At 63.5% G+C, this 16604-nt stretch overlaps 4 protein-coding genes across 4 annotated transcripts; 3 read left to right on the plus strand and 1 right to left on the minus strand.

Annotated features, from left to right (window-relative positions):
* Window positions 1-3138: 3138 nt before the first annotated feature.
* PLICBS_002879 (uncharacterized protein) lies at window positions 3139-5970 on the plus strand (the record flags this gene model as incomplete). The annotated part of the gene is made up of 1 exon (XM_018322590.2): window positions 3139-5970. The coding sequence occupies one exon, from the start codon at window positions 3139-3141 to the stop codon at window positions 5968-5970; it is 2832 nt and encodes a 943-aa protein (XP_018177820.2).
* An 844-nt stretch (window positions 5971-6814) lies between these two features.
* PLICBS_002880 (uncharacterized protein) lies at window positions 6815-8443 on the plus strand (the record flags this gene model as incomplete). The annotated part of the gene is made up of 1 exon (XM_018322591.2): window positions 6815-8443. One exon carries the CDS (start codon window positions 6815-6817, stop codon window positions 8441-8443), a length of 1629 nt encoding a protein of 542 aa, XP_018177821.2.
* A 907-nt stretch (window positions 8444-9350) lies between these two features.
* Window positions 9351-10136, minus strand: PLICBS_002881 (suppressor of los1-1; the record flags this gene model as incomplete). Its single annotated transcript, XM_018322592.2, has 1 exon — window positions 9351-10136. One exon carries the CDS (start codon window positions 10134-10136, stop codon window positions 9351-9353), a length of 786 nt encoding a protein of 261 aa, XP_018177822.2.
* A 4062-nt stretch (window positions 10137-14198) lies between these two features.
* On the plus strand, window positions 14199-15887 carry PLICBS_002882 (uncharacterized protein; the record flags this gene model as incomplete). Its single annotated transcript, XM_018322593.2, has 1 exon — window positions 14199-15887. The coding sequence occupies one exon, from the start codon at window positions 14199-14201 to the stop codon at window positions 15885-15887; it is 1689 nt and encodes a 562-aa protein (XP_018177823.2).
* Between the last annotated feature and the right edge of the window lie 717 nt (window positions 15888-16604).

A 16604-nucleotide genomic window follows, 5' to 3' on the forward strand; every position in this document is an offset into this window, starting at 1 on the left:
CAAAAGCGGTGCGCGATCTGCGCCTCGAAACCGGGAGTGCCGAAAGACTCTCATGCCCGCCATGCCCCGCCGAGAGATGATGCACAATCAGATCAAGACGTTGAATGCAGGCGCGGAGGCACACTTCTTCTGCAGGAGCGGTTTTTTTTTGTTGGTGCAACGCCAGATCGAACGCTCCCCTGCCGGAAGCGTGAGCGTTGCCGGCTGCACACAAGCTCCTGCCGCGCATTGCATGGCGCAGCGGGCGCTTCGGCGGCGGCGGCGGGTGTTCCTGACATGAAAATAGTGGGGGCGCGGCGTCAGAAGCAGCCCCCCCCCCCCCCGGGCGCCCGACCCGACCCGGCGGCGCCAGCCGTGTAGGTACCGTCAGGGCCAGGACATGCTTCGGTGGTTGCACATGTCGAGGCACGCCGACCGTGACGACGGATGCCTGTGTTGACATGTCGAAGATGGGAGGGCCGGTCGAGGCATGACATAAACCTGGAAACGGGGAAGCGAATGCGAGGCATACGCGCCATTTACTCTGCCCTGCCAATGGAGCCGCTGGTGTGAGCCTCGGGTCTGTCAACCTTACAAAGGCCGCGGGTCGCACGGCACTCGCCGCTTACAAACCGGCTGCCCAGTACGGGCAGTATTGCTCCGCCCTGTACAGTACTGTACAGTACCCGAGTAATTGCAGTACTTGCAGCACTGCCGTGCGAGTCAACGCTCCGCGTGGTGCTCTGGCTCGCTGGCTTGCGCACCTGCAGGGTCCGAGTCCCTTAGGTGCCTCGCGCCGTTTGTCCCTCCAACGCGACCGCATGTGTCCTCGCGCGACTGCTCGCATGCGGCCGGCCAGGCGCGCGCGCCCGGCACACCCGCTGGAATGCGCGCGCAACCTGCGCCACGGCTGGCGCGACCTCTTTCTTTCTTTTCCCGAGGGGTTCAGATTCTGGGGGGGGACGGGTTTGGGGGAGGACCCGAGGGCCTGCTGGACGCTTCCGGCGATACTATCTTAGGGCACCTGGGGACCTGAGACACGTTCGCGGGCTCCCCCCCTCATCAGCCACCAACCGGCCTTTTTTCTTTCTTTCCCGTCAGGCCTGGCCGCGCCCTTTGTTGGCGGCGCACCTGAGTCTCGTGCGCGCGCGCGCGCGATATGGGCCGATTCTTGGGGAACCGGTGACGGGAGAGGGGGGCAGAGTCATGGCCGTGCGGCTCGATCGGCTCTGTGCGTCGCCGGAGGCGGATGGCTACGTAGGTAGTATGTACAGTACAGCATGAAGGCAGGGGAGATATAATTAGTTCCAGCGTACGAGCCCGGTGGAGGAGGGAAAACGCGTTCCCCCCGATAACTCCCTCCACTGCCTTGACTGCGACTGCCACCCAGCAGCCCCTGCCAAGCTGGAGACGGGACACGCTACGGAACCTTGTTCCTCTTGGGGGGCGAGGCGATGGCGATCACCAGGCACCGAGCTTCCCGCTGCAGCGGTGTGGAGATGGGTCAGCACAAGGGGGAGACAGAGGGAGGGACAGTGGGAGAGTGAGGCCATTGTTGCAAGCATGGCCGTTTGATCTTGCAAAAAGAAGAAGGAAAAGGATTCTTCATCACATGGTGGTCCCTTGCCCTTGGTGCCTCGAAGAAGCACCGTTTCAACATGGATAATCCCGTCGTCAGTAATCATGATCGAGATCACGGCCCAAGAACCAAAGAAAAAAAGAGCAGCAGCAGCAGCAGCTACGTACTTCGGTTGGCAAATTTGGAGCCGCCCACTGCCCCATCTTCATCGGGCACCACCGGTGTCTCACCCGCCGATGCTGCCATGCCGAGGACGGTTAAGACGCGTCCCCCTGGGTGGAATCCAGGACCGCCCTGGGGGGGTGTCTTGTTCTTCAGCCACGCAGCACAATGCCAGGCTTGCCAGGCTTGCCAGGCAGGCAAGGCGTTCATGGCATTGGCATTTGGTATTGGCAGGCTACACCACTGAAAATGAGCCAGGAGTGTGCGCCGCATCCGCCGCGCCCACTTCTGACGCGCGCCCGCCCCCCGGCCCCCCGTCACGGAAAACTTGGCAGACAGGCATGGAGGAGAGGAGCTGGTCGGAGAGCAGGAACAAGGAAAAATTTGGATGAGGAGAGGGAACACACACAAACACTCACACTCACGAGCGAGCGAGCCACAGAGGAACGGACAGGGGCTGTCTCGGAGTGGTGCTCCTAAAACATGGCAACACGACCAACCCCCCCGTCCGCACTCCGTCATCGTCAGCCACTTGCATCGCCAATTCGTCGCCGCACGACGCCCATCCCGGTCGTATTCCAGTCCCGTCCCGTCCCATCCGCAGCATCGAATGGACCCCCCCCCATCGCGCGTGTCGTGTCGTGTTCATGCCCACTGCTGTAGTCCGTAATCGAGGGCGCGTCATGCATGCGTCTCTTTTGCCGGGATGCCCAGACTCATGATCGTCTTTTTTGCTTGCTCCGCCGCCGCCGCTGTCGTCTCGTCTCGTCAATCCCGTCGGCCAGCCGGTGATCCTCGCGCCATCGTGTCTGTACACGTACGCCGTTCGAGGACGAGGCACATACGTACGAGTACGAGCGCATTCGCAGGGCGCGTACTCTGGACGTGCTGTGCCTAAACTTACCTACCGCTCCGGGCGCCGCCTTGCTGTAGAGTAGCAGCAGTAGCAGCGCAGCCCGCAGCCCATCCACCAAGACACACGACACGCCACGGGGTCGCTGCCCTCCTGATCCTCATACCAAGCGCTACCCAAGTCACTACTCCTCGGCCGCTGCCCCCGCCCTCCCTCTTCCTCAACTCAATCTGGAACCCATCCATCCATCCTTTCCTCCTCGGCCGCCCCCTCTCCTCCGGCAAAAACCCAGCGACAAAAACGGGCTGCCTCAGACGGTAGCAGTTTCCCTCACCGCCGGGGTCGCGTCGTTTCGTCCTGTCGCTTCGCCTCACATTCGCTTCTCGACTGCAGGGACAGGCAGGCAGACAGTCGAACCATCAGGCCAGGCCAGGCCCGTCGCTGGTAGCGGCCTGTCTGAGCGCTGCGCGCTGCGTTGCGCTGCGCTACCCCCCGTCCGGCTCGTCCGTTTGCGTGTGAGTCTGCCAGGAGCGCCAGGGCGCCACACCGGGACCCTCCATCCAGCATGCTCCATCAACGACACAACGCCGCGGGCTCGGGTTCATCCCTCCAGGCGCCGTCTACTACAATAACCGGCCGCTCGCGCTTCTCAAAGGCATTGCCTTCCGTCCCTCTCAATCTCCCGCTCCGCGACTTCGCCGCCCCGCGGCCGCTCCCCAAGGACCTCCCAGACCTGCCCCCGGCCCCTCCACCGCCGCCCTCGGACACCAACGAACACCGCGACGACGATGACGCAAGGAGCATAAAGACCATCAAGAGCACAAAGAGCGTCATCGCGAGAAAGCCCGTCAGCTCGTCGCCGAGCGCCTCGAGCCTGCCCCCCGCGCCGCCCCCAAAGGCCGCCGCCCGCGTGCTGCGAAGTCCGACCGCCAGCAACACGAGCCCCGGCACCCCGTCGTCGTCGTCGTTGTCGTCGCACACCACCTCGCCGCCAGCGACCGCCATGGCGATCCCCAGGCGACCTGTCGGCAGCGGTGGCCCCGGCGCCGGCACAAAGAAGGTGACGCCCAAGGCGAGCACCAGCAGCATCAGCACCACTCGCACCAGCGCGCGCACCACCAGCAACGCGAGCGCCAGCACCGTCACCGTGGCCAGGACGAGCACGAGCACGACGAATACGAGCGCCGGCACAACCAGCAGCAACGGCAACGGCTACACCAACGGCAACGGCAACAGCAACAGCGGTCTGCACCCCACGGCCGCGTCGCCTCTGGACCCGGCGCAGCCCTCGCCCACCGACTCCATCTCGAGCCTGTTATCGGCGTATTCGCGGGAGCCGGAACTGCTGCAGCCTCCCGCGGGGAGCAACACTGCTGCCAACGCCAACGGCGGCCCGCATGAATCCAAGGTGCCGGGAGCCTGGCCCGCTGCTGTGCCCACGTCACCGCCCGGCAGTGGGTTCCAGTTCCCAGCGCCGCCCGGGCACGCAGGGATGTCCGCAGCAGCTGAAACGCCCGTGACTGGCCCCAGCGCCGCCGCCGCCGCCGCCGCCACAAGCAGCAGCAGCAGCAACAAAAGCAAAAGCGACCGTGCCCAAGCCAACGGCATTGGCGCTGCCGTGCAGGTGGGCGGCGCTGCCGGCACCGGCACTGACGCAAGCATTGTCAAGCAGCCTGCGAGCATCGGCCACGGCAGTGGCAACGGTACCAGCAGCGGCACCAACCGTGGCAACGGCAGTGGCAGCACCAGCACCGGCACCAGCACCAGCACCAACGGCGCCCCCGGCAGCACTGGACTTGCAGCTGCTGGTGGCTCGGTAGCCACTGCCGCCCGCCAGCACTCCCCCCAGCGCGACCGAGTCCTTCCTCCGCCTCCTCCGCCGTCCAAGGACGAAAAAGCATTGCCGCAACGCCCACCACCGTCGCCCAACGCCTTTCCTCCTTCTTCTGCCGCCGCTGCTACCACTCCCAACTCGGCGGCATCCAAGCCACCGCAGCCGGCGTCGTCGGACCTCCCGACGCCCTCGCCGCCTCGGACCGAGCTCTGGCGCCGCCGCCCCCACAAGAGCGAAGCCAGCCGCGAGCTTCCTGGGCTTAAGCTCGATCACAGCCACGGCTCGACTGCCGCGACGGCTCCCCTCCCCCAGCCTCCTGCTGCAGTCGACACGTCCTCGGCAGGCTCCGGGCCTGGTGAGCAGCCCAAGTCCTCTCAGGACACCATTCGGGCCGTCACTTCTCCCTCGTCATCGCCCTCACGCGTCTCACCGCCGCGGCCCTCTGCCGTCATCGGTTTGCCTGGCCGGAACGTGCGGCCTGCGGCCAAGCTGCACAAGCAGCAGACCCAAGACACCCAGCAGACCCAGCACCACGACCAGGTAGCCGCATCTCAAGCCATGGGCAACGGGGAGTCCAAGCTTAACCGCATCAAGGGCTCTCTTCAGAAGCAGCAGCACCGACTTCGCAAGCCCAGCTCCTCCTCGCCCGACAAGGATGCCGCGAATGGCGCCTCTAAGAGGGACCAGAATGGCCCCAGGCTGGCCGCCCTGCGACCGCCCACTCCCGAGTACCACAAGGAAGACGTCAAGTCTGCACCTGCCGCCACCGACACTTTTGTCTCACCTGCGTCCCCCGCATCCTCGTCGCCTTCGCCAGTGTCTCTCCCGGCTGACTCCACCAAGGCGCTCCCTCCACAGCTGCCGACTCAGTCCGCGCGGACGGGACTGACACCTTCTGCCCCGAGCATTCACGGAACCGCGAGCCTCCAGGAGCTCAACAGCAGCGCGCAGTCTCCCGCTGGCAGCCGCAGGGCAAGCCCCGCTACTGACGGTGCCTCCAGTCGCACACGGGAGTCGGCCGAGTCGACCAAGTTCCCGCCGCGCACCTCCTCGACGAAGCAAAACTGGCAGAAGTCGGTCGAGCCGCTGCGCCGTTCCGCGGGTGACGGTGACCCGAGAATCGTGCTCTCGGACACGCAAGGACCCCTCTACCGAGGCCGAGACGGGACGCTGTACCCGGAAATGAAGATTACGCGCGAGTTTGACCCCAAGGTGGCGTATTTTCCCACCCAAAAGGCCAAGCCGTTGGAGCCCGGAGCTGTCATCCCGGCGCGACCGCTCCAAGAGTCACACTTTGGCTGCTACCAGAGCCACCGGTCCATGAACCGCCGGAGCAACCGCCACTATCCACTCACCTGCCAGACTTGCGACAAGGCTGACTCGGAAGACCGGTGGGTGTGCACTTTCTGCCACCTCCGCATCTGCGAGTCGTGCCTACGGGCCCTCAACGGACATCAGAGGGTGTTGCGCCGTCTCGTCGACGAGCTGGCAACCAACACACCGCTTAGTTTGTCCTCCATGTCCCGGCCTGGGTCCGCCCTCGGGATCCAGACTGCGACGTAAGGGCTACTGCTTCCAAGTCGACTGGACCCTGGACGAGGTTCACGTCGTACCTGTGCATTGCTTGTACGCCTAGCTTTTTCTTTTCTTTTCGATCCGCATTACGTTTTGTCATGGCATAGAGACGGACGGACAGCTTAATCATGTGGAATTATGAGTTGGAATACATGTACGGCAGGGCTGCTGGTTTGCTTTTGCTCAAGGTTCAAGGATAGAGGGCCGATAACACGTCGATGATACCATTTCCTTTTCTGCATTCGGGGGCCTTCCACGGGCTGGAGGAATTAGGACCCGGCTCGAGAGGGATGGACCTTGTTGGATCATGTCAGGGAGATGATGGCTTCTACGATTGGAGGGATATGCTGGGAGAGGCTGCGAACAGGCTCCCAGATTGCCTAGCAACTCGCGACGTCCACCTCAGGGCGAAGTGGCGTGGGTGAGTGAGCAGGCTAGAAATCGAATGAAGAATGGCACTGGTACGAAGCACTTGTCCTGCGTGTCTATCCCCTCGTGCATTGAAGTGTAATTGTTGCATAAGTATCGTAGATGAAAGATGGAGAGGCTCAGATGAAGGACCGAGGTCACGGCAGCTGAGGTGTGGACACGGCACCCGCGGCGGGTGAGGCTGATCGGGGCGGGGCGGGGCGGATCCGCGCTTGGGTGACGGGAACTACTGCGGCGGAGGGTGTCGTGGTGTGCACCACCCACCTCCCGGGCTCACCACGGCTGAGCTGCCCGCCTTGTGGCTGGAGAGCTCCGACCCCCCAAGCGGACACGCCGCCGACTTCCCCTCCTGCATCAACCTGCAACATCAACATCGTCAATTCGACACCCGCGCCGCGCCGCCATGTCCGCCCTGCAACGCGCCCGGTCCCTGCGCAAGCCCCCGGGCCTGTCGTCCGACAATGCAGCGCCGGCCAGGGCCCCGGCGGGCGAGCGGCCGCGCACCGCCTCGCCAAGTCGCCTGCCTATGAAGCCCACCACCACTGCCACCGCCACCACCACCTCTGCCGCTGCACGCACCGCGAACCCGGCGTCCGCGACGACGGGCACGAGAGCTGCGAGACCGGCGTCGATGCACCTCGGCCGCACGACGTCTATATCCAGATCGCAGCGGGACGGCACGGCTGCGAGCGCGCACGAAGGGGCCGCGAGACCAGCTTCGATGTACCTCGGCCGCACGACGTCTATATCCAGGCCGCAGCGAGATGGCGCGGCTGTGGGCGCTCAGGAGGGGACCTCGCGGAGGGACGCGTCGAGCCGGTATCCCCCGCTGTCAAGCTCCAACAGGCCGAACGCCGCTGCGCAAGCACGACCGACATCTGCGGATAGCACGACGACGGCCTCGAGCCAGGTTCCGAGGCGGGGAGCGACGCACCAGCGAGCGAAGAGCACCGTCACGAAGCTGAATTCCGCGACTACACTCCGACCGCCGTCGCGGGACAACCCCGCCCCCGCCACGAGAACCGCTCGCAGCTCATCGATAGCCAACCCCGCGCCGTCAACGCCTACCGCCGCGCCCTCGAAACAGGCTTCGGCTCCCCAAGCCCAAGTCCAAGTCCCGGCCCAGCCACGACTACGACCGGCGTTCTCCACCCTGCAGCAGCACTACTCGCCGGCCAAGAAGCTTGTCCCCAAACCTCTGACGTCGACGTACCTCGCGCCGCCCTCGCCGTCCAAGCTGCCCGCCAACGTTGCCGCGTCGGCCGAGACGAGCAAACTCCAGGCGGAACTCCTGCAGCTGCACCTGCTCCACCGGGACGCCGCCGAGGTGGATGCGCAATGGCGGGACAGCGCGCGGGAGAAGCTAGGTCGGCGCTTCGCGCGGCTGGGCGAGGCGTGCGCCGAGGTGGCGGACCGTCAGCGCGCGGGCGTCGAACGGGACAACGTGTTGGCGCTGCGGCGATGGGGCAGCTCCGGCATGGGGCTGGACGAGCGTATACAGGTCCTGGACGAGGTTTTTAGCGGCGTGTGGGCGTTGGGCGAGACGGGCGGGCGATATAGTCGCGTGGTGCGGCGTTTCGAGCGCTGGATCGAGCGCGCGAAGCAGATTGAAGCCGCCAGGGGGAGGTCTACGTTTCTCGCCCCGGACAGCCAGGACGCGCTCTTCATCGGCGAGCTCGACGGCGCGTGGAAGGACGAGTGCGCGGGGATCCTCCGCCGCCTCGAGGCCTGGCGCGCACAGCTCGACGAGATCGACGACCTCGGTGACGACCGGCGCGACCAGGCCGCCGGCGCGGGTCAGCCCCCTGGCCCGGGCACGAGCCTGGAGAGGATGCTCCGCGGCGCGCGGCACCTCCTCGACGGCATGCTGGCCGAGCTGCGGGTCATGGAGGATCTCGAGCAGGCGGCGCTCGCGAGGGAGGACGCGTGGATCGAGGCCGTGAACAGGGAGGGCGAGGAGGATCTGCGGGAGGAAGGCGGCGGCGATGATGGTGATACCCCGAGGGCTGGCGCTGTGTGGAGAGTGATTTAATCGAGGAGGGGGGCGCCGGCCGTCCGACGGCGCGGTTTTATTATAATGAGTCTTATGAAAAACGTGTACGACAAATATGATGGTGGCGGGGAACCTCGCGGCAGATGATAATACCCTACTGAGCGCAGTGTACTTTGAAGTGCCGCAACGACATGTCTACACTCGCTCTTGAATACGCTCACTAATTGAGACTTTGGCGGGGGGATCCCGCGGGGAGTTGGGCAGCAATGCGGGTTTGCTTGCCCAGCATACCGCAGTGGCTGCCGAAGTCATTGGCGTTGGCGCGTCTGTCCATGACGAACGGAACGTCAGTCTACGTTACTGGCCGTCCGGGGCCACGGAGTGCGACACCAAAAAGCTGTCAGATGCAAATGTCACTTGAGGCGTAAAGACGCCAAGTTTACCACGGGCCAAAGCGGACACGCTCAGGTTCAAACATTCGTCATTGAACAAAGTCTAGCTATAAATGCTGAATGCCCGGGAAACGGTCAGGCCAAGGCAAGGGTGGTGGACGGCACTCGCTCCCACGCTGTCTCTTCTGTCTCCCCGTCTCTCTCACTCCTCTCACTCCGTCTCTGCCGCGTCCGCCCGGTCGTGTTCGAAAACAGAATCGCCATCGGGATATCAAAACACCTGGGTTTCTCCGCAACGAAACATCATCGGCGACAAACAAAAAGGGGGTAGTTGGTGGTTGAATCGAACACTCGGCTGGGGCCAACGAAGCGTGTTCGCCCCTGGTCGCCCGCACGCTTCTCCCGTTTCTAAGTTTGGAGGATGGAGGGGAGGCGGCTGCCGTGCGTCTTGAACAGGTGCCGCCGCGCGTGGACGAGCGCAGTGGAGGGGGCCCGTTTGAAGAAAAGCAGAAAACTTGCTCGTGTCCACTGATGTGCGACGAAGCGCGAGTCGTCTAGAGGAAGGCTCTTCTAGGGAAGCTGACGCCCTCGACGGCGGGCTCGTCGACGAACCAGCTGCAGCGGTCGCCAGTGGCCTCGTTGACGAGAGTGCAGGGCAGGCCCATGTTGGCGTCGAAGATCTGCTTCATGATGTCCTTCTTGCCGGCGCCGGTGGCGACGAAGGCGACGCGGACGGCGTGGCTGACGACGGGGAGGGTCAGGGTGATGCGCCTAGGCGGGGGCTTGGGCGAGTCCTCAATGGGGGCGACCCAGGCCTCGGTCTCGCGCAGCAGCGGATGGCCGGGGAACAGGGAGCAAGTGTGGCCGTCGGGCCCGCAGCCGAGGAGGATGAGGTCGAAGATGGGCAGGCGGACCGAGTCGCGGCTGGCGAAGCTGTTGACGAGCGTCTTCTCGTACTGGTCGGCGAGCTCCTGGGTGTCGGAGAGGAGCTCCGGGTCGACGGTATGGACGGTGGGCTTGCCCGACTCGGCGGGGATCTTGTCGAGCAGCTCGGACTTGAGGAGGGCGTAGTTGGAGTCGTCGTGATCGAGCGGGACGGCGCGCTCGTCGGCGAAGAAGATTTCCCAGCGGGAGAAGTCGAGGGCGTCGTCCGGGCCCGACGAGGGGGCGAGCAGCGCGACGGCGAGCGTCTTGGGCAGGGAGCCGCCCGAGACGGCGATCTTGAAGGAACCGTGGCGGTTGAAGCCGGCGGCCTGGCACTGCAGGACGTAGGAGCGGAGGGCCGGGGCGAGCGTGTCGACGCCGGGGAAGGCGTAAAGGTTGGGTTGCGTCTTGGGCATGGCTGCGGCGGTGCAGTGCGGTGTTTCGAGGTGTGGTTGGAGGCTTGCTCGTGAAGCTGTTGCGCAGCGGGGTTACGGGTGCGCGACTAGATGAGCTAGATCCCTAGATGCAAGTGGAAGAGGCAGCTGCCAACGGTGATGGCAGGCGAGCTTGCTGAGTGCGAGGGAGGAGGCGGAGGAAGAGGAGCAGGGAGGAGAGTTTGCGCCGGCGACGAGCGTTGAGGGTGTTTGAGCGGCGGAGCGTTGGAGTGTTGAGGTGGGAGTGTTTTGGATGTGTGTGTGTGTGTGTGTGTGTCGTCACGGGCGGAATGGACCGAAACGACAGACGACGGAGGCGGCGGCACGGCGGCAAGGGCGGAGCCTCGAGGAGCAAGGGCTGGTCAACTAACTCACGAGGAGAGGAAGCCGGGCCGGCTGGTTCAGAGATGATTGGGAAATGATGACGATGGTGGTGGTCCCGGCGATGGCGGGGTTCGACGAGCCGTCTGCGGCGCTGTGGGTTTTTAATTATTTAGATTTAGTTTTTTTTAATCTTTGGGCCTCTGAGGAGCTACTCTTTTCAGTGCTACGAAGCTACTAAGGAATGTAGGGAAAGAGGGGCAGGAGGGGGGCTCAGCCAGCAAGAGCTTGCGGTGGCAGCACCACCTCTGTCGGACTTGTTGCTCAGCGCCCGCCCTATCACGGTCGCGGGGTTTTTTGTTCCATGTTGCGTGAGCTGGAGACGTGCATGTGCGTGTGCGTGCGTGCGTTGTGTGCCTTGTAGACTGGGGACAGCGTGCCAGTGGGTGGGTAAGATGACGATGTCCGCGCCGGTTTCCACCACTATCTGGGCGGCCTGGGGACCTGGGAGCTTGGCAATGACGGGTCCGCGATGGAGCTTCGTACCTTTGTACGAGCACGCACGCACTGCTTATTTGCACGACGCCCACTCACTTATACCGTATCGCGTCCTGCCTTATTAAAGGGCCGTCGTACAGAGTACCCGCTCATGAGTAAGTCTGCAGTGACTCGCGTGTCCACGACAGAGGGTCCACGACGCCCTTCTGGGCCCGACGTATCTGACCGCCCGTGTCTGGAATAGAAAAGAAGAAGAAGAAAAAAAAATGCGAAGCGAATCATGGCCTCCGGTAAAGCGGTAAAACGGAGGGCATGAAACAGGTGCCCGTCTGTCAGGCAAAGTGAAGTCGGGTGTTGCCCTCGCCGGCAGGACTTGTCGCGGTGGTGCCATGGGCTCATGGTGACTCCACCGTTGGACGAGCCCAGCACGCAAATAGTGCCATTGAATGCGCTGGACACAGGGCTCTGCTCGGGGACACCGAGTGCGGGCGCCGCCGAACCAGAGGCTTCTCGCATTCGCAGGAGGGTTCCTCGACGTAGAAATGTAGGGAGATGTGCGCGTCCAGGCCATCGTCAGTGCCTCGTGCGACGACGCGCGCACTGATCACTTGAATGGCGGGGTAGTTGCAGAAGATGAGCTGGTCTGTCTGAGATGCTCCTTCCTTTCGCTGGCGCCAAGATTAGCGAAGGAGGGGCAGCTGCAGCACAGGCAGACAAGGCAGGTGGCCCCGGTCAAGCAACTGAGACAGGCAGCCGGTGCCTCACCTTCCCTTACATCTGCATCCTCACTCAGTTCCTTCTTCGCTCAGCAGCTTCAATCGCACTGGTGAATCATCTCAGGCAAACGCACCCGCCGAAACGTCTCTGTCGTCGTCTGCCGCGCGCAATCCCTGATCCGACGCATCGCCCACTGGCCAGTCCAGCGGGTAAAGGTTACCTGCCGCTTCGCATCCCCAAGCATGTGACGGGCGCTTGCGGTGTTGGGCTGCCAGGCACAGACAAACCATGTAACGATGACGTCGCTCCCCGAGTTCAAAGCCACTCTCAGCCCAGCCCAGCACCGCGCCGCAGACCACAGGACACCTGCTCGCCCGGAGCCACCTTTGCGCCCGGCAGCCCGGCGGCGGCGTCGGCGGCGGCGACGGCAGACGGCGCTGACAAGCGCCCCCCCGATCCGGCACCGACGGGACTAGCTCCCTTCCAGCTTGCTTGCTGCGTGCGGGTGTCCCAGTCACCAGAAGACGTCGGCCACCTCTGCCAAGGACGGGAGGGACGAGTTCCGCCCTGCACAATGCTGCTCGCCCACCAGTGTCGCCGTCGCTGGCGCGGAGTGGCGAAAGCGGGAACGTGGCGCAACCGAGCTGGTGGCCTGTGCGACGCCACACCTGCGGCCCACCGCTGCAGCACCGTCGGGTCTCGTTGATGCAGCACCAGAAGAGCATGGCGACGCTTGGGAGCCAATTGCCAGGCCCTGGAGCAGGGGCTATCGGCGAACTTGGCGAGCCATCTCTGGCTGCTCTTGGCATCGCAGTCCCCAGTGTTGCCCACAGTGGACAAGATAAATGGGCAAGTAAGCAGCTTTCGGCCACGGACAAGACGGCATGTCCGCAACTCGTTCACTCGCCACCGACATGTCCCTCCAGTGGGTTGATGTCCTCTACGGACAGGAGCCTGCGCCTCACTCGGACCTCGCTGGGACCCCGCCTGGCCCACCAACATGGATTTCACAGAACCCGGACCACTGCCACCACCGCCTCCTCGGGCTCCAGCGCCTTCTCCAGCACCCTGGCCCTTCTCCAGCGCAAGAGTTTTGGTGCGGGTCCCCGGCCCTTCAGCTCAGTCAGCAGCCACGGCAGCCCTGGCAGGGCTTGCAAGGCTTGCAAGGGACCTCCCCATCCCCCCCCTCCAGCCTCAAGGCTCAGCCACTGATCGCCGCTGCCCGCCGCCCAATCCACCTTCTGGGTGCGTGGGAGCGTCTGTTCCGTCGCCAAAATTGCCCGCTGGACCCTTAAAAAAACCACATCAATTGGCACGCCAGGGCTGCAAGGCATCCACCACCCAGATCCAGGGCCTAGAACCACCGTAGAAACCGCGACAACCTGCGAGGACGAGCTGCGAGGTCCGACGAGGACCCCTCCATCCCGCCAACTGCACAAAATCCGTCCGCCGACTTCCAGGGTCTCTCCGGCCTGGCCCTGTCCGGCCACGCCTCTCGCTTCGTCACCCTTCTTGACCTTGACCTTTACCTCCTCCGTCGGCCGCTTTGCCTGTTTGGCCTCTCGACTTCGCTTCCCGCTTCTGGCCGCTTGTTCGACTTTGGAGCCCCCTCCCGCGTCCCTTGGAAGCGACAGGGCCTGCCACCACCCCCGTCGTCGGAAGCACCCCCAATACGAGTATGTCTCGCTTCCACCAGCCCCAACTCGTCTCTAACCTTGCTGCAAACTGCCGCTCCCACTGTGGCTGTGACCGAGACCGACACTGACCCCGCGACCCTAGGCGTTCGTCAGCCAGACTCTCGTTGCGTCCGTCTGCTTCCCACCAGCTCCCTCCATCAGACGGGCGCAACCGCCGCCCCGACTTCAACTCGGATTGAATCGCCCCCGGCGTCTCACACCCGCAGCTCGACGATTCGGGCTTCGTGCCAGAGCACATCAAGGCCCGGTAGACCGCCTCGTGCCCAACGGTACACTCTCGGCCCGCCACGAGACCCCCCTCCACCGTCTCACTTCAGGAACGCGCCTTGTCGTTCCCGTTGCCACATCCTCTTTCCTAGTCCGCTACCGCTTGGCTCCTGCTCCCTCCGGCCGCCCCTCTTAGACGTTGTCCCCGAGTCTCCGCCGCGCCACTTCCGAACCACAAGTTGCCCCTCCGTCTGGCGCCTGCAGTGTCTCTGCCCACAACTTGCTTCCTCACACCTGCTCATCCCGAGGCAAGGGTTAGCCCGGGACTGGCAGTGGAACTCTGGTTGTGGCTTTTCCCTGCCTTTCCCCGTGAGTTGGAGGTGCAGTAACGTCAGCTTCTGGGTCGCTCTGGATTTCTTCTTAACCTCTTCCCACCCCTCCGCGCGGGCTTCCCGTCAGGCCGCTAGGAAGACTCCTCGCAGGTGCCGGCACGTCCGTCTCACGCCAGTCAAGATCGGCTTGGCAGTCTACCCCGCGGTCAATTCGTGGTCTTCTAGGACCCTGTACGTCCCTCCGCAGGCTCTTCACCCCGCCGATCGGCCCAATGGACGAAGACGCCCGCCATGAGCGACTGCTCGATCGTCGTGCGCAGTTGACCGAAGGCCTCGGCAGCTTGCCGTATGACTTGATCCTCTACCTGGAGCGCGCTGCTGTCTACTCAGACTTGGGCTATCCGGACCTTGCGGCTGCCGATGCGTACCGAGCCTTGCTCCTCACAGATGAGGTCGCCAACGAAGGCTTCGAGTATCACGAACAGGCCCTCGAAAGCCTCACGCTGCGTGCCGATCATACTGTTCCCGAGGTGCTCACGTATGGCAGTCTCGCAACGGAGCCGCTTGCCGCTATCCTCGACGGATCCGAGACGGACGAGGCTGCCGTCATCCGACTTGCGCGGCTTGCATCGGTTCGAGCGTATCAGATTCTCTCGCTGAGCCTGTTGCTGTGCGGCTGCCTTCAGAGCGCCGCCAACTTTTGCGATAGGGGCCTTCAAATAGCACCCAACAACCAAGAACTCGCCAATACCAAGGATCACATTCGGACAGTCGGCCGCCGCAGGCTGCGTCGCGACGACTTTGAGAACGGCGACCTGCCGGACTACGGCCTGGTTCGGCGCGAGGTGTACCCTTGGAACGACCACGAACCCGACCGCTTCACGACCGAGTCATTGGATGCCTTGAACGCTGACCTGAAAGAGATGGCCCCGAAATGCGCCATCCAAGTTGCGACGTTGCCGGTTCTTCTCGAAGGCGCCAGCGATACCGATGGATACGACATCATTCCTACCTGCAAACAGCTGGGTGTCTTCGCCCAGGAGGACATTGAGCCCGGGGAGGCGGTCCTCAAGGAATATTCGCTCCTGACCGCCAACAACAGGCTCAAGGATCCAGTCTGCGACGCGTGTAGCTCCGACCTGCCGCCGCTTGGAAGCGAGAACGCGGCGGTGAGCTGCGACGAGTGCTACGACACCGTCTTTTGCAGCCAATACTGCCATGACCAGGCCATGGAGCGTTACCATCCAGCAGTCTGCGAAAAGGACGTCGACGCCATCGCGAAAGATCCCGACGCCTTTGAGGCCGACGAGACGCTATACCTGCTCCTTCTCGCTCGTGTGTTAGCACTGGCTGCTCACCAAGAAGTCCATCCTCTCGACGTGCGAGAAGTCAGGTTCATCTGGGGCGATTTTGTACCCACCAGCACCAACGCCATCAAAGTGTCACCGAACGCCGGACCTCCACCCGAGTGGACGCTGCCCTTTTCCTTCAAGTACAACATCGAGACGCCGCTCCACGTCCTGGAGAAGATGGACATTGACATCTTCGCTGGATTGCCAGAGTATGACCTGTGGGTCGTCAACACGCTGTACGCCAAGTTTCGAGGCACTGCGTCGGCACGCAAGAACCCTCGCGATGGCCGCCCAGACGTTGCCGCCGTCCACCCATACTGGTGCCTAGCCAACCACGACTGCGACCCAAACGTCACCTGGGACTGGGGCGGCCGCATGGTGCTCTGGGCGCGGAAGGAGAGGGTGGTTGGCGGACGGCCAGGCGGCATCAAACGAGGCGAGGAGATCCTGAACCACTACTGCGACGTCACCCTGCCTGTCCAGCAGCGTCGAGAGTGGGCAAGGGGCAGCCTCGGGGGCTGGTGTATGTGCCAGCGCTGTCGAACGGAGGCCGCGGCCGAAGCTGCCAAGGATACGACGGATGTGAATGACAAGGCCACTGCTGGCTAGTGGCTGGCGTCGCGGCCCAGTTGCACGAGGGCCGGCGAAAAAGGAGTTGAGGACGACACATGAGGGTAAAAAAAGTCCTTGGAAGAAGGAATGACGCGCGGGCTCTGGCGGAGGCGACTGGGAAGGGGACGGGGGCCTACCCGGCTGCGGTTCGATACCTGCGGCAACCCCACCTCCTGGGAATCTCATCCCTGCCTGGCGCCGAAGCGGGACGTTGGCGGGCGTGGTGGCAGCCAGTCTGGCTGGCCCAGCATCGGGGCTCTCTGATTGACGTCCTCCAGTGTCTGCCCATGTCATCATCGCCCTCGGCGCGGGTTTTGCCGGCGTCCCTGAAACTGGACGCGGCGCGACCTCGACCACGTGCGATGCCCCCGTCCATTGGATAATGATGATGGTTGAGGACGACGAGGAGGACGCTTGACTACAGTACAGTACATACAGGCTGCATGCTGGCATGAATTAGCGTACACGATGTAATTCATAATCTTCCAGGAAACGAGCAATAAAGATGAACATGAAGTAAGATTGGACAGGGAGCCGAGTACGTCGCAAGTCTGGGTGACACGTTTGGACGCACGATTGTATAATGGATGCGTACTTGTGCTCAAATCCAGCGTGTTGATGCGGATGCATGCTGATATTGTCTATCTCGCTATGTCGGACAGATCAAAAGGGTGGGAAGGAAGAAAGGTTTGTAGCCGCCCCGTCTAAGCCGCG

The sequence above is a fragment of the Purpureocillium lilacinum genome (genome assembly GCF_023168085.1).
Source record: "Purpureocillium lilacinum CBS 284.36 DNA, scaffold_2, whole genome shotgun sequence".
In the NCBI taxonomy this organism is placed as follows: domain Eukaryota; kingdom Fungi; phylum Ascomycota; class Sordariomycetes; order Hypocreales; family Ophiocordycipitaceae; genus Purpureocillium; species Purpureocillium lilacinum.